The sequence below is a fragment of the Pristiophorus japonicus genome, chromosome 17 (assembly GCF_044704955.1).
Source record: "Pristiophorus japonicus isolate sPriJap1 chromosome 17, sPriJap1.hap1, whole genome shotgun sequence".
Classification (NCBI taxonomy): Eukaryota; Metazoa; Chordata; class Chondrichthyes; family Pristiophoridae; genus Pristiophorus; species Pristiophorus japonicus.
Window position 1 is genome coordinate 111,481,266 of NC_091993.1, and position 23,340 is coordinate 111,504,605.

At 51.3% G+C, this 23,340-nt stretch overlaps 1 protein-coding gene across 1 annotated transcript in view; it reads right to left on the bottom strand.

Annotated features, from left to right (window-relative positions):
• Window positions 1–4,543: 4,543 nt before the first annotated feature.
• Window positions 4,544–23,340, bottom strand: part of LOC139228032 (chitinase-3-like protein 1) — a gene marked incomplete at its 3' end in the record, with an annotated part of 62,092 nt that continues 43,295 nt past the window's right edge. Inside the window, exons 8-13 of the mRNA XM_070859178.1 lie at window positions 12,954–13,078; window positions 11,156–11,279; window positions 10,837–11,019; window positions 9,001–9,117; window positions 6,615–6,750; window positions 4,544–4,557 (exon numbers count right to left, since the gene is read on the bottom strand). Coding sequence (XP_070715279.1) covers window positions 4,544–4,557; window positions 6,615–6,750; window positions 9,001–9,117; window positions 10,837–11,019; window positions 11,156–11,279; window positions 12,954–13,078 — 699 coding nt within the window. The remainder of the gene's footprint in view (window positions 4,558–6,614; window positions 6,751–9,000; window positions 9,118–10,836; window positions 11,020–11,155; window positions 11,280–12,953; window positions 13,079–23,340) is intronic.

Below are 23,340 nucleotides of genomic sequence, written 5' to 3' on the forward strand. Positions count from 1 at the left end.
TATCCTTCCTTAAGTAAGGTGACCAAAACTGCACGCAGTACTCCAGGTGCGGCCTCACCAATACCCTGTACAGTTGCAGCAGGACCTCCCTGCTTTTTGTACTCCATCCCTCTCACAATGAAGGCCAACATTCCATTCGCCTTCCTGATTACTTGCTGCACCTGCAAACTATCCTTCTGTCATTCATGCACAAGGACCCCTTCCCTTTTATAGGGGGCACTGGGGAAAATTGTGATTTTAGTGCCCCAAAAAAAAACACAAAAAAAAAACACAAAAAAAAAACAAAAAAAGGGGGGGGAAAAAAAAAAGGGCCTTGTAAATGTCTGGAGTGTCACCCAGGTCGGGTGGCACCGTTTAATGTTTTATGTTTTGCAGGTGAACTCCAAAAAGAGTTTCATGCACAAGGACCAATTGTGGAACAGTGGAGGCGTGTCCTGCACAGTTGGAGCTGAGCTGCAGAGAGGAGAGCAGCTACCAACTTTTGCTCCTGCCTGGAGAGCCCTGAGACCAGCCCAGGAAGAGAAGGAAGGAAGGGGCTTCACCACCAACTTTCACCCAGAGGGAGAGGAGGAGAACAGAAAACTTTAAACAACTTTTACCATTCTGCAAAGAGTTGGAGAGAGGGGGAAAGGACCAACAACATCCAGTGTGGAAGGAGGGAGACTCTACATCTTCTACAGGTGGGTGTGGGTGCATTTCCCAAACAGATTTTGTTGCATCGGTGGGGGGAGGAAAGAAGACCACTGAGGGCCGGAACATCGCGGGGTGTGTGTGTGTGTGTGGTAGTGTGTGTGGGGGCCTTGCTTACAACTAGGCCCCCCGCACAATTGAACCCCCACAATTGAACCCCCCCCCCCCCCGCAATTGCCTAGCCTGGGATAGCTGGAGCTACCAGGCTGAAGATTTTTCTCATTTACCCTATTAACATCGTTAGGAGTGTGTGCCTGGTGGCTCTAGCTGCCCCAGGTGAAGACGTCTTCTCCCCCCACCTGAAGACCCACCCCAAGGACTGTGTTTTTTGTGTTTTGCCATCTGGGGAGTGCACCCACCCACAGCTGCGAGGGGAGACCTGCCCTCGCAGTTCCCCCCCCCCTTCCCACCCCCCTCTCTCTTTCTCTGTTACTCTGTTTCTCCCCTCTCTCTCTGAGGCCCCTTTCTCCTAATTTATTTAAAAAACAATTGAGACAACTGAGCAGAGGGAGCAAGGCCCCTCCCCAATTGCCAACGAGGGGAGAGGTGCCTCGTTAAGGGCTCCTCTGCTCAGTTAAGATACGAGGCCAATAAAGACCATTAAGGCCTGTGACTTTGGGGTGGGTGTAGCCCTTAAAGGGACCCCGTGATGGCGACCCCATCCACGCCGGCGGCAGGGCCAGCGAAGACGTATGCGCAGGCGGTGTCCACATCCACGGCACCTCCTGCGCCACCCGCTGCCCTGCCACCTTTCAGATTAATTAGCAGAAAACACGGGGTCAAGAGCAACACTCACCCCACAATGAGCATTGAGGAGTGCGTGCGGGCGATGGCTGGGGTAGTCGGCCCCTCGGCCATTGTCGCGGCCTCCAAGATGTCTGGGAAGGCTGTGTTCTTCCTGGGGTCGGAGCGGGCGGTGTCCCTGGCCCTCGAAAGGGGGCTCACGGTGGGCGGGACGTTCCTGCCGGTGGATCCCCTCGAGGCCACCGCGCAGAGGATCATCGTGTCGAACGTCCCGCCCTTTGTTCCGGCTGGGCTCCTCCTCCCTCACCTACAACAACTGGGGGAGGTAAGGTCAGGGATCAACCCCATACCGCTCGGCCTCAGGGAGAGCAGCCTGCGCCACGTGTTCTCCTTCCGCCGCCAGCTCTTTGTCCGGCTGGCGCGGGAGGAGACGACGGAGGGGTCTTTTAATGTGGTGCACGAGGGGACTGTCTATCGCGTCTTCTGGACGTCGGACGGCGTGCGGTGCCATGCCTGCAGAGAGGTGGGGCACATTCGCAAGAACTGCCCCGCCTCCAAGGCCGCCAAACCACCGAAGGCGGCCAAGGCTGGCGCCGCCGCCACCCCTCCCCCTAGTTGCGTCCGCGTGCCGGGAGCCATAGGTGCGCGGGCATCGTCGGAGGCCTTTGTTTTCGGGGCCTCCGGCGGGGGGGAGGAAGAGCGTCCGAACGGAAGGAAGGCGCGGGACAAGGCAAAACATCCAGAGGCGGGTCCCCTCGGTGCGCCAGACAATTTGTTTACCGCGCTCGGCCCAACCCAGTCACCGGCGAGCGCGGGATGCCCCGAGCCCGTGCCCGAGCCCTTGAACAACACCACAGAGGGGCCTGGGCGCGGGCAAGAAAAGGAAAAGGGGGAGGCGGAGCGGGAGGCCTCGGCAGACATGGAGGTCTCCCTGCCTCAGCGCACCTCCAGCAACAAAAGGAGGCGCCGCTCCGTTGAGGCGGAGGGGGAACAACATCCCTCCGCGGAGGAGTCGGTGCCCGCCGCGTGTCCCGCGTCCCACACCAGCGCCCCCAAGCAGCGCCGTAGGCGGGAGGAATCTGTCCCCGGGGAGGGTGAGACAGTCGAGGCTGCCCAGCCTCTGCCTCCCGGGGATGGCGTGGAAGATCTGCCTGTCGTGGGGGGCGTGGGGACCGCGGAGGAATGCATTGCCGCCGGGCCGGGCGCCCCGGGGACTGAGGCGGGCAGGGCCGAAAAGGCCGAACCTGAGCCCGCCCAGCCAATACCCAACTTCCCCTGGGAGTCGCTCGACCCGGCAGAAACCGAAACAAATGTTAATTATGACACTGTAGATGCTGGGCCGGGGGGTGGCAGCGGGGAGGGGGAGGAACACCCACCCTCGCCCCTTACTTTGGAGCTGGAGCACTTGGGGAGCCTGGGGATTTCCTATGGCCGGGTCTCTCCTTGTTCCCCGGTTCCTGGGGCGGAGGGGGAACCCCTTCCGCTGTCGTTTCCCGACCCAGCACCATTTTTAAAAGAGCCCAGTGGGGACTCCTCTGCCGACGATCCTGGGGGTGGGATCGGGGCAGAGCCAGGGCCGGTTGGAGCGGCCGGTTCATTTGCCGTGCCTTGTGCGGTCGATGGGCCGGCTGCTGGCGGCCACCTCCCGGAGGAGGACGGGGACTCGGTGGGGGACGCGGGAGAAAATCTAGAGACCACCGCCAGCGAGGCGGTGGATCTGCTCGCGGCCGCCGCCGAGACCATCCTCATTCCTGCCGGGGTCGCTGCGACCAAGCCCGACTGGCCCTGGAAAAATGGTCCGAGCCAGAGCTGATCAAGGGGTCCGTCCGCGCCGCCGTTAAAACCTTGGCCGCGGGCGGGCCCTTGACAAAGGAGCAACACCTTGAGCTGCGCGAGCTCGAGGGACTCCTCGCTGGGCTGCGGAGGGAGCGGAGCTCAACAAAAGACTCCGCTCCCTCCCCCACAATAGGTTAAGGTAGAGGTTGCACTATGCTTTTGCCATGAAGATAACCATAGCCAGCCTCAACATCAACGGCGGCAGAGGGGCACGCCGTAGATTTGACAATTTTTCGCTCCTGCGGGAGGGGAAATATGCGGTGTGCTTCCTGCAAGAAACCCACACCGTTCCGGGAGACGAAGCCACGTGGCTCCTGGAATGGCAAGGAGAGGTCCGCATGAGCCACCTCACCGCCATTTCTAGTGGGGTGGCCATCTTGCTGGGCCCGCATTTTCAGCCGGAGATCTTGGGGGTCGAGGAGCCCGTGCCAGGCCGCTTGCTGCACGTAACGGTTCCGCCACGCGGCCGATGCCATCGAGTCGCTAAAAACAGCTCTGGGCCCTGACCCCGTTAGGTGCATCGAGGAGGCTCAAGCACGTGGGGAGATCCCGTCCGAACTGACCCCCGTCCGGACGGAATTCCTCATTGGCGCCAAACCCCGGAACCTCCCTCGGGGGCCGGCGCCTCACAACTTGAGCCGCCTCGGGGAAATCCTCTCCGTGCCTTTCAGTTCCGCGCGGAGGGGTTTCCTGTACGGGCTGCTCCTGCACACTCTCAACTTTGCCATCCTCGCCGGCCGTCCGGACACGCCATGGCGTACCATCTTGCCGTCCGGAGGAGGCGGGGGTCCCCGATGGAGGGCACTCTACGCAGGGGTCCTTCCACTATTCATTGGGGACTTGGCCTGGAGGGTGGTGCACGGAGCAGTGCCGTGCAACAAATTTTTAAGCCGGTTCACGGACTCCCAGGCCGCCTGCAATTTCTGCGGTCTGGAGGAGTCCGTGTTTCATGTTTTTATTGAATGTACGAGGTTGCAGCCCCTGTTCCATTATTTGAAGGGGCTGCTCCTGAAATTCTGGCTGCACTTCAGTCCCACTCTCCTGATCTTTGGGCACCCTGTGCGGACGGGAGCGGGTAGGTCCGAGGGTCTCCTCGTAGGACTGCTCCTGGGCACGGCCAAGAGTGCCATCAGCCGGTCCAGGCAGCGGGCGGTCGAGGGGGTCGTTCAACCTGACTGCCTGCCTCTCTTCCGCTCTTACATCCGGTCCAGGGTGTCCTTGGAGATGGAGCACGCGGTGTCCACCGGTACGCTCGTGGCCTTCCGCGAGAGGTGGGCACCGGAGGGACTGGAGTGCATCATCACGCCCGGCAACCAAATTTTAATTTGATTTTACGTTTTAAAGTTTAATTTGTTTTAATTGCCGGTGCTTTTAGTGTCCCCCTTCCCTTTTATAGGGGGCACTGGGGAAAAATTGTGATTTTAGTGCCCAAAAAAAAACCAAAAAAAAAGAAAAACACAAAAAAAAAAAGGAGGAAAGAAAAAAAAAAAAGGGCCTTGTAAATGTCTGGTGTGTCACCCAGGTCGGGTGGCATGGTTTAATGTTTTTTGTTTTGCAGATAAACTCCAAAAAGAGTTTCATGCACAAGGACCCCCCCAGGTCCCTCTGCACCGCAGCATGTTGTAATTTCTCCCCATTCAAATAATATTCCCTTTCACTGTTTTTGTTTTCCAAGGTGGATGACCTCACATTTTCCGACATTGTATTCCATCTGCCAAACCTTAGCCCATTCGCTTAACCTATCTAAATCTCTTTGCAGCCTCTATGTGTCCTCTACACAACCCGCTTTCCCACTAATCTTTGTGTCATCTGCAAATTTTGTTACACTACATTCTGTCCCCTCTTCCAGGTCATCTATGTATATTGTAAACAGTTGTGGTCCCAGCACCGATCCCTGTGGCACACCATTAACCACCAATTTCCAACCCGAAAAGGACTCATTTATCCTGACTCTCTGCTTCTGTTAGCCAGCCAATTCTCTATCCATGCTAATACATTTCCTCTGCCTCTGCGTACCTTTATCTTCTGCATTAACCTTTTGTGTGGCACCTTATCGAATGCCTTTTGGAAATCTAAATATATCACATCCATCGGTACACCTCTATCCACCATGCTCGTTATATCCTCAAAGAATTCCAGTAAATTAGTTAAACATGATTTCCCCTTCATGAATCCATGTTGCGTCTGCTTGATTGCACTATTCCTATCTAGATGTCCCGCTATTTCTTCCTTATTGATAGCTTCAAGCATTTTCCCCACTACAGATGTTAAACTAACCGGCCTGTAGTTACCTGCCTTTTGTCTGCCCCCTTTTTTAAACAGAGGTGCTACATTAGCTGCTTTCCAATCCGCTGGTACCTCCCCAGAGTCCAGAGAATTTTGGTAGATTATAACAAATGCATCTGCTATAACTTCCGCCATCTCTTTTAATACCCTGGGATGCATTTCATCAGGACCAGGGGACTTGTGTACCTTGAGATCCATTAGCCTGTCCAGCACTACCCCACTAATGATAGTGATTGTCTCAAGGTCCTCCCTTCTCACATTCCCGTGACCAGCAATTTTTGGCATGGTTTTTGTGTCTTCCACTGTGAAGAGGTGGAAGAGTAGAGCTTGCATGTGAGCACGTAGGCCTGAAGGAGGTTGCAGAGGAAGAATGGGTTGAGGCCATGGAGGGATTTGTAAATCAGGTTGAGAACTTTGCTTTTGCATTTGATGAAACACCTTCTTCCAAGCTAACTTACATCATCACTTGTATTTTACAATCTATACATATTTAGAGACCTTGACATTGCCATTATTTGTGTAATATTTAACTGTTTGCAATAATACTACGCAATCTCCCATGGCATTGCACACAGGCAGTGAAGACCAAGTGTAGCCTTTCGGCAGGTGCTGGGTTAGCGGGTGGGTGATGATTGGACTAGGGGCCTCTGATGTAATGCAGTCCTCAATGCTGTCAGTGTTTTTATAAAAATTCTTTTGCTTTATGTTATAATATATAGTATAATGGCAAATTGGGAAGCAGAGAAGTAGAGTTTGTTGGTACACAGGTGTTTCTCTGCAGTGTCGGTGAGGAAAGGAGATGCAGAACTGAGGGGTAACAGCGCCACCATTGATGGGAGTGTGTAATTACATTCTGAGAAGTTTATAGAGGCAATTTCCCTGAGAAATGTGGACAGAGGAATTTACAATGGAAAATGTAGACACAATCATAAGAACAGGAAGTGAGGTTTTGTACACAGGAAATGCATGCAGACGTAAGGTTTGTTAGCATATTATAGATAGTAGCAATACGATGCAGTTTAATTTTAGTTGGGTTACACGTAATAATTTATCCAAACCATTAATTTTAAGGAGGGTCTTCAATGTGTTGATCAAAGGGTAAACTCCTTCAGTGCATTTAGTTCCACTGAAATCATCCAGATCCAAAGACCACACCATGGCACCTCCAAAGTTATTATTCTTCAGCCACTGAACCTACAGTTAAAAGCGAAAAAAAATCTAAAATTGGCATTATATTGAACCCGAATGCTTTTCCTGCTAAAAAATGTTCTGCTAGATATATTGTCTCTGATATCCCAATGCCTCTAAGGAATACTCAGCTCACAAACATACGGGAGAGGTAAAAGGAGGGAGACCCATGGCACTTTTACATTGCTTTGAGATTTCTGGGGCTTCCCCTGAGGAAGAGGAACAACAGGTATAGGCATCGTAATGCCCTGGAAATGAGGTGGGAGGGACCTAACAATGCCTCTAAATACAGTTTCCCATTTGGATTCCTGACTGTTTAGTGGGATTCCTGAAGAAACTGTCACTAACCCTCACATTTAGTCCCCCTCAGATTGGTGGCTCTGTGAGGTCAGGCAGTAAGGTGAGGAAAACCTAAAAAGTTATGATGCTTTTCCTTTTAACGTGGGCCCATTGAATTGTTGGGGCTGGATTCAGGTCAGGTGAGGCACAGTGCACTTTGCGTGTGTGGTGGTCAGGATAGCAGTGAGGTAAGGAATATTGCTGCCATCGTTTCCAGACTTGTTCTTTTACATCGGCATGGTTTTCCAAGATTATTGCAGCCCGATTGTATTGTACAATGTTTTTTATTTATCAGAATTCATATAATACCTTGAAATAAGGTGTTTAACTCTTAACTATATTTATTGTTACTCCAGTGAATAATGGCATTCTTCAGCTCAAAACAAATCCATTATATTGCACTTAATCTCAATTACATAGTCTTCTTTACACATGTCCTCCAGCTCATACATCCTCAGTGTTTCTGTCAATCATCCTGTTGCCCATAGCCTATCACAGATAGCCTATTTTTGTATCCAATTCAAAACATGGAATGGATTGAAGACAGAACATGAATTCTGGAATGGGTCTATCACATCACATGTGGTGTGGAATGGATCTATCATAGAGCATGAAATGAATGTGTATAACTGCAAGAGTTACCAACTCCTGTATGTTCCTTCCTTGTAGTATTGATGCCACACTGATTCATTTTATGTACATATCTGCTAGTGTTGCAATGTTTATTTGATTCATTGTTCTTGCCGTGATCAGAACAAATTGTCGGCTATAAATTATACTGACTAAGCTGAAGATAACTGAGTTTTCATATTTAGATCATTTTTAAAATATGTGGGAATTTCCTATGTTGGAAGAACTGCTATCATAACATACTGTGGCACATGAGCCCATACAGAACGAGAGCTGCCAGACCTGGATACCATTCCGAATTGTGTGAGTTGTCACTGGACGAGACCTACTTTATTTAACTTCTACTATAACCTAAGAATAATGGCCCTGAATTTGCAGACAGAGGCTTCCCATGAGGAAATGCCTCCGATCCGCAAATAAAATGCTCACGTGCCTGGAGGAGACTTGTGGTCCTGGTACACGTGGGTTGAGGCCCACGTATCTCATGTGCACATGCAGGTCGCAAACGCCCCTGGGATCATGTAGTCTGGCCCAACCAATAAAAGAAAGGAATCCCCATGCAATGCTTCTGGGAATTCTGTATGTACAGAATCCCATAAGTATTAATGGGAATACCCCAAAAAATACATCTACACTTCAAATTTAAAAAAAATTACACATATAAAATTAATTAAAATTGCATTTAATTAAATATTTAAAACAAGTTTAATCTTTTGAAAAATAAATTTACATGTTTTAACAGGACTAAAAATAAACTTGCTTTATTGCAAAGGGTTTTTAATGTATAACTGATTGATCAAATTTTACTTTTATGTTTTTTAAAACTCTTACGGTGGGCATGTGTAAGAGTTTCACGGGCAGAAGTTGAGCAAATAGCCCAACTCTCCACCCACGGAGGCCCTTTTCCCGGGATGCAGAGGATCCATCAAGAAAATTCTTGACAGATCGCAAGTTCCGGGTTTTTGTGCATGCGCTTGATGCACGAAAACCTGGAACTTGCGCGGCCACTACGGGCGCACCTCGTATACACCCATAGGGGCCGCAAATTACGGCCCAGTATCATTGCTCCCTATTTTGCCGTGTCTAAATTAAAAAACAGTGAATTAAAAAATGAACAATATTACATAACCAGTTTCCAAGCTAATGATTGAGAAAAGCTCCATTGATTTACCTTTATTAATAAAATTATCTTATTGTGTCCTGTGTAGATCTCTGCTGTTATTGAAACTGCATACTGAATACTTCTGGCATATGTGTGAAATTATGAAAATAAATTATAGCACATACTTTGAGTATAAAGCTCTGCCGATCGTCATATCCAACCCATTGATTACCCTTGAATGCATAAGGAACCTTCTGTTCTTCAATCAATTGTGCGGTCGCAGTTTTCAAAAGTGTACAGATCTGTCAATCAAAATCAGTAAGTATTGTTAACGGCTCAGTCAAATCAATCTTGTTTTCTCATAGCCGCAGTCCCATTTATAATCAGCATTGTCAACTCCCATTGTTAATCAATAAAATATATTTCACTGTAGCAGAAGAATGTTGCCATTTTATCAGGAATGAGAGAATCCTTTAAAAAGAGTTTATATTTTACATTAAATAATAATAACTTTTATTTATATAGCGCGTTCAATGTAGTTAAACGTCCAAAGGCACTTCACAACAATTTTATAACACGTTAGATATTGACCATTGAGGGAAAGAGAGAAAAAGTGTGAGAATGAAGTGTAAAAAGAGGTTAAAAGCTCGGGTCTGAAGCGGCAGCTAAAATGCACACGCAGATAGACACAGGCGAAAAATCGGGAAAAAAATTCAAATTACATTGTAAATAATACAACAGTAAAATCAGTAAAATAAAAATCAATTATAATTAAACAAAATTAAATATATACCATAATTATAAATTAAGTTAAAATGAGAAAATCAGCAATTGAAGCAAATTAAATCAGTTATTAGCTGTCTTTAAGATTCATTCCCTGTCCAGTGATTCAATTAATCTGGAAGAACCAATCACTGCCCTCCATCCCTGTGATGTCATAATTTTATTACTTTTCATTTCTCATTAAAGGGATATGGAATATTTAATGGGGTGGTATTATCTTTGTAATGCTAACAGTGAGGATCAATCACAAAGGGATGGGCCAATTATCATCTTAACTGGTCTTTTTCAAGGGCAAATATTGTAGACTTTTTGAATGATCATAGCTCTGTATCAAATTTTCTCCTTTTGTAATAAATATAGACACATATATACAGAGATGATATTTACTTTATTATTATGTGTTCTGTAGAGTATGAAAACATAAGTGGAATGAGTTGGTAAGTACTGAAATGTGACGTGCTGTTTATTGGATTATAAGGACATACGAGGGCTGATGTTTCGACAGCACACATCTGGCGCAGCCCATCACCAGATGGGGAAACCGTGGCCTTGCTCCCCAGTTCATTTTGAAAAATCGGCCGCATAGTGTAGTTGAGGAATTTTTAAAAATTTCAAGTATAGCTTTTCCGAACATCCATAAACCCTTTGGGTGTCAGCTTGGCTACGCTGGTGACATTCTGAGCCCAGAGTCAGCAGGCTGTGCGTTACATGACAGGACTCAGGCATATAATGAAGACTGAAACTCTCGTGCATTACTGAGATAGTGCCCAGCTGTTGGAAATGTTGCCGAGATGTTAAACTAAATTCCCATCTGTCTTATTTTGGTAAAGGTCATTTGGCATAATTTAAACAAGAGCAGGGAGTTACTGTCCTGCCATGGACTGACATTCCTGTGAACATCATCACTTAAACTGATTACCCGGGCATTCATAGCATTTCTTTTTGTGGGATCTTTCAGTATGCTAAATGGCTGCTATGATTGTTCACTGTATATGAAGCCCATTCAGATGTCTCTGAGAGCTGTATAAGGTGCTTTGAAACCCTGGAATTTGACAGTAGTTTTGGTGGAAGACTTACAGAAATCCTGGAGAAACAGCATAAATGGCCAATTGTGGTGGGAGATTGGGGAACAACCAAGGAAATATTACCCCTGTGTTTTTAAACAATTTAATCCTGATCACTTTCTATTTAAGATAAACTATCATGTGATAAATTAATAACATTTTCAGCAAAATTACCTCATGGTAAGCCAAGAATCCAGCCTCCCTGGTTAATTGGCCAGCTTGGCCAGGACCAGATACTGGAGCACCAACACCTGTTGCGGAGGAGCTCAGGGTGAAGCTACGTCCATATGTTGGGAATCCAACAATGAGTTTCTCTGCTGGGGTACCATTGTCTTTCCAGTATTTTATAGCAAAGTCCTGCAAGACAATTTAGCTTGATATCTTTATTGAGATTTTACGAACAAAAAACCTTTTGTTAAAACATATTGGTATAACATTACAGTGGTAATGAAAAAGATAAAATAGAGATGCCACTTTTTATGAACATACTTACAATATTAAAGTAAATAAATTGGCCTTGGTCCTTTGAGCCACGATACAGAGGACTATTGTGTCCAGTAACATTCTCCCAAGATCCATGAAAATCATATGCCATCACAGAGATAAAGTCGAGATAACTGTTTTAAAAAATATATTATAAAATGACGCATTGCAATTCAAAGTTCATTTCAATAGTTATTTATGAAAGCCAATGCAACAGGGTGACCATATTTTCAAAACCAAATCTGGTGACACACTGGCAATGTGCCCTCGAATTTTGGGGGGGTACGTGGCTCTTTAATGGTCTGCGCGGCCCACTCAATGTTTCGCGCATGCGCAAATTTTCGCATTGGAAAAGTCGGTCCTGGGCTGTGCCAGGCCGACAGGTAGCTGCACAGCTTAGATACACTGAATCATGAATATTGTGTGTATTCTGCAGTGGTGCTGTCATCTGCTCGTCCCTGAATACCCAAAATTTTAATTTCTCAATTTTAAATCTGTTCCACAGAAACTGAGATTTTCCATGAAACACCCTCTGTCTCAGAAGGTTTCAGATTCACAAACCTCTTCAGAGTTTGAGAATTTAGAACATGCCTTCCCTTATTCAATTAATAAAAACACCATGTACCATTCCATCCCCCACAGTGCAGTGCGGCCAGAGTTATAGATAGGGCCCTTTCTCAGCCGCTGCATTGTGGGACGGCATGGCCAGCACTGACACTCCAGTCAACGTGCTTCCAGGATTGCGTTCCTGACCTCAAACAGGACAAGAATCTCTGAAAAACAGCTTGCTGTTCATTAACATTGGAAAAAAAAATCAAACACTCAGTATCGGGAAGAGATTTTTAAATCGGGGACTCTTGTTTGTCCCAAGGCACATTCCCAAATCTGGGAACTGTCCCCGGAAAATGGGGACGTCTTGTCTGTCTACATTGTATCTATTAATGGTGGGATGATTTGCATCCTATCTTTGACTATTATGACTATGGCAACTCTTGATGACTGAGTTTTTTTATTTCTCAGCCAAGCCACTAGATGGCAGTGCTCACTAGGTTGGAGAATAGTATCTCAAGCAAAGTCAACCCCATGCTACTTAACACAGAGAAGCACTGGAAAACTGGCTAGCAGTTACAGCTGTAGCAGAGGTCTGTGAAATTAGGAAATTGAACAGAAAGAATAAAACAGAACCAAATTAAAATAATAAATATTACTTCTTGTAGACGACAGAATGTTGTGATATTTCCATCTATCATCATAGGCGGTCCCTCAAAATCGAGGAAGACTTACTTCCTCTCTAAAAGTGAGTTCTCAGGTGACTGTAGAGTCCAATATGGGAATTACAGTCTCTGCCACAGGTGGGACAGACAGTCATTGAAGGAAAGGGTGGGCGGGGAGTCTGGTTTGCCGCAAGCTCCTTTCACTGCCTGCGCTTGTTTTTTGCCTTGTGTTAAACTTCACTTAGCGATGCGTCTCTGGTGCTGCTTGTTACCAGCTAGACAGTAGTATAGGAAGTATCATTTAAACAGGTCAGTTGCTTGAACCCTCAATCGTAAACATGTTGTACGATGAGGAGCATCAAAAGGGGAAGGAAGTGAGTTTAAAAGGTTGCTTGCACCTTGATTAGGTGAAAGGACGAGTCCTATCCCACCGTGTTAAAAATTGACATCGGTCAAAATCTTTAGCTGTTGTTCACAAGGCTAATAAAACAACTTAAGTGGTTTATTTATATTATTTATAATATTTTAAATGATCCATAATGAAAGTTTTTTCCCAAAGTTTGTAAGTTTCAATCTTCTATAAGTCATACTTACTTTGAAATCTCAGGTATATCATACGCGACATCAATGGTGTCTTTTCCAGCAGCAACCGCAGCAGTAAGCAGGAGTCTGCTGTTCCTAGTAGCCTGTGCCTCTGTATTAAAGGCCGCTAGCAATTCCTACAAAAGATGAGTACATTTTGATTTTTAATGATGATAAGCATTCTTCCAAACATAATTATTGTGGTCACAGCTCCTGTTGATAGTGTACCATTTATGGGCATTCTGTCTCTCTTAAACTGCTGTGAATGTTTAATGTGGTGGATGGTGTCCAATTAAGCGGGCTGCTTTGTCGTGGATGGTGTCGAGCATCTCGAGTGTTGTTTGAGCTGCACTCATCTGGGCAAGTGGAGAGTATTCCATCACACTTCGAATTTGTGCCTTGTAGATTGTGGAAAGATATGTCTTGTAGGTGGGGAGTCAGGAGGTGAGGTGCTTGCTGCAGAATACGCCATCTTGTGACCTGCTCTTGTAACCACAGTATTTATGTGGCTGGTACAATAAAGTTTCTGGTCAATGGTGAGACCCCCAGGATATTAATTGTCATTTTTGTATGCTTGGGTTTACTAGCCACCAGGTGGTGCCACTGTCGGAGGTCATTGGGTTGTGCACACGTGTGTGCAGCCAAGGTATAAAAGGCCAACCATCTTGTAATGAAATTACTTTGGGCTCTAATAAAGTAGAGCCAGGTTTGTACCTGTTCGGAGTTTACAGTATTCAGTCTATTGAGTTATTGCATTCACAACGTTTGGTAACGAGGTAACAAGAACCTTCACATGCAAAAATGAGCACAATTGGAATTCTGGAGCAATTCTTGGAGGGAGAAGGTTGGACAGACTTTGTAGCCCTGTTGAACTAACAAAATGGAGGAAGAGGCAGACGTAGTTCGGCGCTGGGCGGTCCTCCTCACGATTTGTGGTCCAAAAATCTATGGACTCATACAGAATCTCCTCTCGCCCTTAAGTCCAACGGACAAGGACTATGAAACATTGTGTGCTCTGGTACGTGACCATCTCAAACCAGATGAAGACATCATCATCTCAAGATATCGATTCTATACGTATGTTCATTCTGAGGGCCAGGATGTATCAGAATTCGTTGCTGACCTAAGATGTCTTGCTGGACCGTGTAAGTTCGAAACTGCATTGGCAGACATGCTGCGGGACTTCCTTGTAATCAGCATCAACCACAAGGTGATCCTGCGTAAGCTACTGGCGGCGGAGATGCTGGATTTGAGCAAGGCCATCACGATTGCCCAATCATGCATGACGACGGACAAAAGCTTAAAGCAGATATCATTGAAAAATCGGAACTCGGCAAGTACTGTAACCAAGATAGTATCGTCATTTGGCAGAGCTGCATATAGCAGGGCCTACCCGACTGCATATGCGAAACCTGTGGCTGCTCAAAATCCGCCAATGAGAACGAATCTAATATCACCATGTTGGCTTTGTTGGGGAAATCATCGGCATCATCAGTGTCAGTTTAAACAGTATATTTGTAAAGGCTGTTCAAAAGTGAGGCATCTCCAGCGCATGTGTCCGCAACTGAGCACCATGTGGAGGATGAGGACCAGTCTAGTGTGGAGTCGGATATGTAATCCGAGATACCAGAGGAGGAAGTATATGGGCTGTATTTGTTCCTAATAAAGAGCCAACCGATAATGATTAATGTAAAATTTAATGGTGTGCTGGTATCGATGGAATTGGACATGGGTGCGAGTGATTTGACAGGCTGTGGGATACTAAGGCTGTGAGGCCTAAGCTGAGTCCAGTCAATGCCAAGTTGCATATGTACACTAAAGAACTCATAACGATGATTGACAGTGCAGTATCAAGGTGTCGTATGATGGTGTGGGTCACGATTTACCATTATGGATTGTTCCAGGCAAAGGTCCAACGCTGTTCAGCAGGAATTGGTTAGAAAAAATCAAATGGAACTGGAACGAGATCAAAGCATTGTCGTCGGAGGAAGGTATCCATGTTTGAACCAAGCATCGGCAATTTCACGGGAGCCAAGGTGCAGATCCACATGGACTCGGATGCAAGACCCATCCATCATAAAGCTGGGGCAGTTCCATACATGATGAGGGAGAAGGTTGAAATCAAACTGGACAGACTCCAACGTGAAGGGTCAAATTTAACGAATGGGCCAGCCCCATTGTTCCCGTGTTGAAAAGTGATGGCACTGTCAGGATTTGTGGAGATTACAAGGTTATAAGAACATAAGAACATAAGAATTAGGAACAGGAGTAGGCCGTCTAGCGCCTCGAGCCTGCTCCGCCATTCAACAAGATCATGGCTGATCTAGCCGTGGACTCAGCTCCACTTACCCGCCCGCTCCCCAAAAGCCTTAATTCCCTTATTGGTTAAAAATCTATCTATCTGTGATTTGAATAAACTCAATGAGCTAGCCTCAACTGCTTCCTTGGGCAGAGAATTCCACAGATTCACAACCCTCTGGGAGAAGAAATTCCTTCTCAACTCGGTTTTAAATTGGCTCCCCCGTATTTTGAGGCTGTGCCCCCTAGTTCTAGTCTCCCCGACCAGTGGAAACAATCTCTCTGCCTCTGTCTTGTCTATCCCTTTCTTTATTTTAATGTTTCTATAAGATCACCCCTCATCCTTCTGAACTCCAATGAGTAAACACTGGGTCTACTCAATCTATCATCATAAGGTAACCCCCTCATCTCCGGAATCAGCCTAGTGAATCGTCTCTGTACCCCCTCCAAGGCTAGTATATCCTTCCTTAAGTAAGGTGACCAAAACTGCACGCAGTACTCCAGGTGCGGCCTCACCGGTACCCTGTACAGTTGCAGCAGGACCTCCCTGCTTTTGTACTCCATCCCTCTCGCAATGAAGGCCAACATTCCATTCGCCTTCCTGATTACCTGTTGCACATGCAAACTAACCTTTTGGGTTTCATGCATAAGGACCAATTGTGGAGCAGTGGAGGCGTGTCCTGCACAGTTGGAGCTGAGCTGCAGAGAGAGGAGCAGCTATCAACCTTAGCTCCTGCCTGGAGAGCCCTGAGACCAGCCCAGGAAGAGAAGGAAGGAAGGGGCTTCACCACCAACTTTTACCCAGAGGGAGAGGAGGAGAACAGAAAATTTTTTTACATCTTTACCATTTCTGCAAAGAGTTGGAGAGAGGGGGAAAAGACCAACAACAACAACATCCAGTGTGGAAGGAGGGAGACTCTACCATTCTACAGGTGGGTGTTGGTGCAGTCCCAAAAAGACTTTGTTGAATCGGTGGGGGGAGGAAAGAAGACCACTGAGGGCCGGAACATCGCGGGGGGTGTGTGTGTGTGGAAGTGTGTGTGGGGGCTTTGCTTACAAATAGGCCCCACACACAACTGAACCCCCCCCCCCCGCCCAATTGCCTAGCCTGGGGTAGCTGGAGCTACCAGGCTGAAGATTTTTCTCATTTACCCAATTAACATCGTTAGGAGTGTGTGCCTGGTGGCTCTAGCTACCCCAGGTGAAGACATCTTCTCCCCCCACCTGAAGACCAACCCAAAGACTGTGCTTGTGTGTTTTGCCATCTGGGGAGTGCACCCACCCACAGCTGCGAGGGGAGACCTGCCCTCGCAGTTCCCCCCCCTTCCCACCCCCCTCTCTCTTTCTCCGTTACTCTCTGTTTCTCCCCTCTCTCTCTGAGAGCCCTTTTCCTCCCAAATCAATTAAAAAAAAACAAACAAACAATTGAGACAACTGAGCAGAGGGAGCAAGGCCCCTCCCCAATTGCCAACTAGGGGAGAAGTGTGCCTCATTAAGGGCTCCTCTGCTCAGTTAATGTACGAGGCCAATAAAGACCATTAAGGCCTGTGACTTTGGGGTGGGTGTAGCCCTTAAAGGGACCCCGTGATGCGACCCCATCCACGCCGGTGGCAGGGCCAGCGAGGACATATGCGCAGGTGGCAACCGCTTCCACGGCACCTCCTGCGCCACCCGCTGCCCTGCCACCTTTTCAACTTATCACCAGGAAACACGGGGTCAAGAGCTACACTCACCCCACAATGAGCATTGAGGAGTGCGTGCGGGCGATGGCTGGGGTAGTCGGCCCCTCGGCCATTGTCGCGGCCTCCAAGATGTCTGGGAAGGCTGTTTTCTTCCTGGGGTCGGAGCGGGCGGTGTCCCTGGCCCTCGAAAAGGGGATCACGGTGGGCGGGACGTTCCTGCCGGTGGACCCTCTTGAGGCCACCGCGCAGAGGGTCATCGTGTCAAACGTCCCGCCCTTTGTTTCCGCTGAGCTCCTCCTCCCTCACCTACACCAACTGGGGGAGGTAAGGTCGGGGATCAACCCCATACCGCTCGGCCTCAGGGAGAACAGCCTGCGCCACGTGTTCTCCTTCCGCCGCCAGCTCTTTGTCCGGCTGGCGCGGGAGGACATGACGGAAGGGCACTTTAATGTGGTGCACGAGGGGACTGCCTACCGCGTCTTCTGGACGTCGGACGGCGTGCGGTGCCATGCCTGCAGAGAGGTGGGGCACGTTCGCAAGAACTGCCCCGCCTCCAAGGCCGCCAAACCACCGAAGGCGGCCAAGGCTGGCGCCGCCGCCACCCCTCCCCCTAGTTGCGTCCGCGTGCCGGGAGCCATAGGTGCGCGGGCATCGTCGGAGGCCTTTGTTTTCAGGGCCTCCGGCGGGGGGGAGGGAGAGCGTCCAAGCGGAAAGAAGGCGCGGAACAAGGAGAAACATCTAGAGGCGGGTCCCCTCGGTGCGCCAGAAAATTTGACCACCGCGCTCGGCCCAACCCTGTCACCGGCGAGCACGGGGTGCCCCGAGCCCGTGCCCGAGCCCTTGAATAACACCACAGAGGGGCCCAGGCGCGGGCAAGAAAAGGAAAAGGGGGGGGCGGAGCGGGAGGCCTCGGCAGACATGGAGGTCTCCCTGCCTCCGCGCACCCCCAGGAACAAAAGGAGGCGCGGCTCCGATGAGGCGGAGGGGGAACAACATCCCTCCGCGGAGGAGTCGGTGCCCGCCGCGTGTCTCGCGTCCCCCACCAGCGCTCCCAAATTGCGCTGCAGGCGCGAGGAGTCTGTCCCTGGGGAGGGTGAGGCAGTCGAGGCTGCCCAGCCGCTGCCTCCTGGGGATGGAGTGGAAGATCTGCCTGTCGTGGGGGGCGTGGGGCCAGCGAAAGAATGCATTGCCGCCGGGCCGGGCGTCCCGGGGACTGAGGCGGGCGGGGCCGAAAAGGCCGAACCTGAGCCCGCCCAGCCAATACCCAACTTCCCCCGGGAGTCGCTCGACCCGGCAGAAACCGAAACAATTATTTATGACACTGTAGATGCTGGGCCGGGGGGTGGCAGCGGGGAGGGGGAGGAACACCCACCCTCGCCTCTTGCTGTGGAGCTGGAGCACTTGGAGAGCCTGGGGATTTCCTATGGCCGGGTCTCTCCTTGTTCCCCGGTTCCTGGGGTGGAGGGGGAACCCCTTCCGCTGTCATTTCCCGACCCAGCACCATTTTTAAAAGAGCCCAGTGGGGACTCCTCTGCCGACGATCCTGGGGGTGGGATCGGGGCAGAGCCAGGGCCGGTTGGAGCGGCCGGTTCATTTGCCGTACCTTGTGCGGTCGATGGGCCGGCTGCTGGCAGCCACCTCCCGGAGGAGGACGGGGACTCGGTGGGGGACGCGGGTGAAGACCTAGAGACCACCGCCAGCGAGGCGGTGGATCTGCTCGCGGCCGCCGCCGAGACCATCCTCATTCCTGCAAAGGAACTCCGGGATTTTTTGGCCCAGAGCCGGGGTCGCTGCAACCAAGCCCGACTGGCCCTGGAAAAATGGTCCGAGCCAGAGCTGATCAAGGGGTTCGTCCGCGCCGCCGTTAAAACCTTGGCCGCGGGCGGGCCCTTGACAAAGGAGCAACACCTTGAGCTGCGCGAGCTCGAGGGACTCCTCGCTGGGCTGCGGAGGGAGCGGAGTTCAACAAAAGACTCCGCTCCCTCCCCCACAATAGGTTAAGGTAGAGGTTGCACTATGCTTTTGCCATGAAGATAACCATAGCCAGCCTCAACATCAACGGCGGCAGAGGGGCACGCCGTAGATTTGACAATTTTTCGCTCCTGCGGGAGGGGAAATATGCGGTGTGCTTCCTGCAAGAAACCCACACCGTTCCGCTCCTGGAATGGCAAGGAGAGGTCCGCATGAGCCACCTCACCGCCATTTCTAGTAGGGTGGCCATCTTGCTGGGCCCGCATTTTCAGCCGGAGATCTTGGGGGTTGAGGAGCCCGTGCCAGGCCGCTTGCTGCACGTAACGGTTCGCCTGGGGGACGTGCCGCTCCATCTCGTGAACGTGTACGCCCCTCAGCCCGGCCCGCAGCAAACGCGCTTCTTTGAAGAGATGTCCGCTCTTCTTGGCTCCGTCGACGTCGGCGACTGCATTGTCCTCGGGGGGGATTTTAACTGCACCCTCGAGGCGAGGGACCGCTCCGGTGCCCCGCAGTGCATGACGGCGATGGAGAAGTTGAGGGACCTGGTCGGGTCCTTCGACTTGGTGGACGTCTGGCGAAATCTCCACCCCGACTCCAGCGCCTTTACTTGGGTGAGGCCTGGAGTAGGATGGTCTAGAGTCGACCGCCTTTACGTGTCTCGGGCGTACGTTTCCTGCGTCCCGGCGGCCTCCATGCGGCCGGTGCCGTGTTCGGACCACCACCTGGTGTGGGCGGAGCTCGCTTCGCTCCGTGCGAGGACTGGGTCCGCGTACTGGCACTTTAACAACCGGCTGCTGGAGGACGTGCGGTTCCAGGACTCGTTCCGTCGATTCTGGTCCGACTGGAGAAGGAAGCAGGGGGGCTTCCCCTCCTTGAGGCTATGGTGGGACGTGGGCAAGGCTCACGTCCGCGTCTTCTGTCAAGAGTACGCGAGGGGGTCGACCAAGAGGCGGGCAGCCAGAATCGGGCGCCTAGAAAAAGAGGTGCTCGACCTGGAAGCCCGTCTCGGTCAAGTCGTCCAGGACCCGGCCCTGCGGACGGTGTACGAAGCGAAGAAGGCCGCGCTGAAGGACCTGCAGCTCGTCGGGTCCCGAGGCGCGTTCGTGAGGTCGCGGATCCGGTTCCTGCGGGATCTGGACCGCGGCTCCCCCTTCTTCTACTCGCTGGAAAAAAGGCAGAGTGTCCGTAAGCAGCTCTTCACGCTGCTGGCCGACGACGGCTCTCTCGTCTCGGATCCGGAGGGCGTCAACAACAGGGCCCGTGAATATTACGGGGCTCTGTTCTCTCCGGATCCGTCCAGCGAGGAAGCGCGTAGAGTTTTGTGGGAGGACCTGCCGAAGGTCAGCCCGGAGGGCGCCGAAAATCTGGAAGCTCCGCTAAGCCTGGCGGAGCTGACCGGTGCCCTCGACCGGCTCTCGAGGGGAAAATCCCCGGGGCTGGACGGGCTGACCGTGGAGTTCCACAGAGCGTTCTGGGACGTCCTGGGGAGCGACTACGCGCGGGTCCTGGGGGAAAGTCTGGCGACCGGGGAGATGCTCCTCTCTTGGCGCAGGGCAGTCATCGTCCTGCTGCCTAAGAAGGGCGATCTCCGCCTCCTTAAGAACTGGCGCCCGGTCTCCCTCCTCAGCACGGACTACAAAATCTTCACTAGGGCGATGTCTGCTCGCCTTGGTGCCGTGCTGGATCACATGATCCACCCCGACCAGTCCTACACGGTCCCGGGCCGGACAATCCACGATAACATCCATCTGGTCCGGGACCTCATCCATTGTTCCCAGGAGGCTGGTCTCTCGGTCGCCTTCCTATCCCTCGACCAAGAGAAGGCGTTCGACAGGGTGGATCACGACTATCTGCTCGGAACTCTGCGCGCTTTCGGGTTCGGGACGCATTTCGTCGCCCGGATCCGACTTTTGTACGCCGCCGCGGAGTGTCTGATTAAGGTTAACGGGTCCTTGACGGCGCCCCTTCGCTTTAGGAGAGGGGTGCGCCAGGGATGCCCCATGTCCGGCCAGTTATACGCCGTTTGCGTGGAGCCTTTCCTGCGCCTCTTGCGGACGAGGTTGACGGGACTGGCTCTGCAAGGGCCGGGCGTGGAGGTCGTCCTCTCGGCTTACGCCGATGACGTGCTCCTCGCGATAGAGGATCCCGCTGACCTGCGGAGGATGCGTGAGTGCCAGGAGATTTACTCGGCCGCATCCTCCGCCAGGATCAACTGGGAGAAATGTTCCGGACTCCTGGTGGGTCAGTGGCGGGTGGACTCCCTGCCGGAGGAGCTCAGGCCTTTTGCCTGGAGCACGACCCATCTCCTCTATCTGGGAGTCTACCTTAGCCCCGACGAGGGAGCCTGGCCGGCGAACTGGCAGGAGCTGGAGGCCAAGGTCGCCGCTCGCCTAGGGCGCTGGACAGGACTGCTCCGAGTGCTGTCCTACAGGGGTCGAGCGCTAGTCATAAACCAGCTGGTGGCCGCAATGCTGTGGTACCAGCTGGTCACTTTGACCCCTCCCCCTGCGTTTGTCGCTAAGATACAGAAGAAGCTGCTGGACTTCTTCTGGAACAACAGGAAGCACTGGGTCTCTGCCGCGGTCTTGAGTCTCCCGCTTGAGGAGGGCGGTCAGTCGTTGGTGTGCGTCAGCGCCCAGCTCGCGACTTTCCGTCTTCAGACCCTGCAGAGATACCTTTACGTCGAGCCCCCTCCTAGGTGGTGTGCTCTGGCGAGGTATTTCTTCCGCCAGCAGCGCGACCTCAATTATGACACGCAGCTCCTGTTTGTGAACTTGGGGGGTGCCAGGACCGCCCTCCGGTAGCTGCCTGTCTTTTACAGGGAACTCATCAGGGTCTGGAACAAAGTCTCCACCAAGCGCAGCTCTCCGCCGGCTGGAGTGGCGGCCGTCCTGCAGGAACCGCTGCTCAGGAATCCGTACCTCCACGGCCGAGGTTTTATGTGGCGGTCGGAAGAGAGGGCTGTGGCTGGTTAGGTGACCAGGGTCAGGGACCTGCTCGATGGCGGAGGAGCGGGCTGGATGGCGCCAGACACGCTGGCGCGGCGCCTAAATTCTGCCAACGTCCGCCACGCGGCCGATGCCATCGAGTCGCTAAAAACAGCTCTGGGCCCTGACTCCGTTAGGTGCATCGAGGAGGCTCAAGCACGTGGGGAGATCCCGTCCGAACTGACCCCCGTCCGGACGGAATTCCTCATCGGCGCCAAACCCCGGAACCTCCCTCGGGGGCCGGCGCCTCACAACTTGAGCCGCCTCGTGGAAATCCCCTCCGTGCCTTTCAGTTCCGCGCGGAGGGGTTTCCTGTACGGGCTGCTCCTGCACACCCTCAACTTTGCCATCCTCGCCGGCCGTCCGGACACGCCATGGCGTACCATCTTGCCGTCCGGAGGAGGCGGGGGTCCCCGATGGAGGGCACTCTACGCAGGGGTCCTCCCACTATTCATCGGGGACTTGGCCTGGCGGGTGGTGCACGGAGCAGTGCCGTGCAATAAATTTTTAAGCCGGTTCACGGACTCCCAGGCCGCCTGCAATTTCTGCGGTCTGGAGGAGTCCGTGTTCCATGTTTTTATTGAGTGCACAAGGTTGCAGCCCCTGTTCCATTATTTGAAGGGGCTGCTCCTGAAATTCTGGCTGCACTTCAGTCCCACTCTCCTGATCTTTGGGCACCCTGTGCGGAGGGGAGCGGGTAGGTCCAAGGGCCTCCTCGTAGGACTGCTCCTGGGCACGGCCAAGGGTGCCATCAGCCGGTCCAGGCAGCGGGCGGTCGAGGGGGTCGTTCAACCTGACTGCCTGCCTCTCTTCCGATCTTACATCCGGTCCAGGGTGGCCTTGGAGATGGAGCACGCGGTGTCCACCGGTACGCTCGCGGCCTTCCGCGAGAGGTGGGCACCGGAGGGACTGGAGTGTATCATCACGCCCGGCAACCAAATTTTAATTTGATTTTACGTTTTAAAGTTTAATTTGTTTTAATTGCCGGTGCTTTTAGTGTCCCCCTTCCCTTTTATAGGGGGCACTGGGGAAAATTGTGATTTTAGTGCCCAAAAAAAAAACCAAAAAAAGAAAAACACAAAAAAAAACAAAAAAAAGGGGGGAAAAAAAAAGGGCCTTGTAAATGTCTGGAGTGTCACCCAGGTCGGGTGGCACCGTTTAATGTTTTATGTTTTGCAGGTGAACTCCAAAAAGAGTTTCATGCATAAGGACCAATTGTGGAGCAGTGGAGGCGTGTCCTGCACAGTTGGAGCTGAGCTGCAGAGAGAGGAGCAGCTATCAACCTTAGCTCCTGCCTGGAGAGCCCTGAGAACAGCCCAGGAAGAGAAGGAAGGAAGGGGCTTCACCACCAACTTTCACCCAGAGGGAGAGGAGGAAGGCAGAAAACTTTTTTAACAACTTTTTACCATTCTGCAAAGAGTTGGAGAGAGGGGGAAAGACCAACAACAACATCCAGTGTGG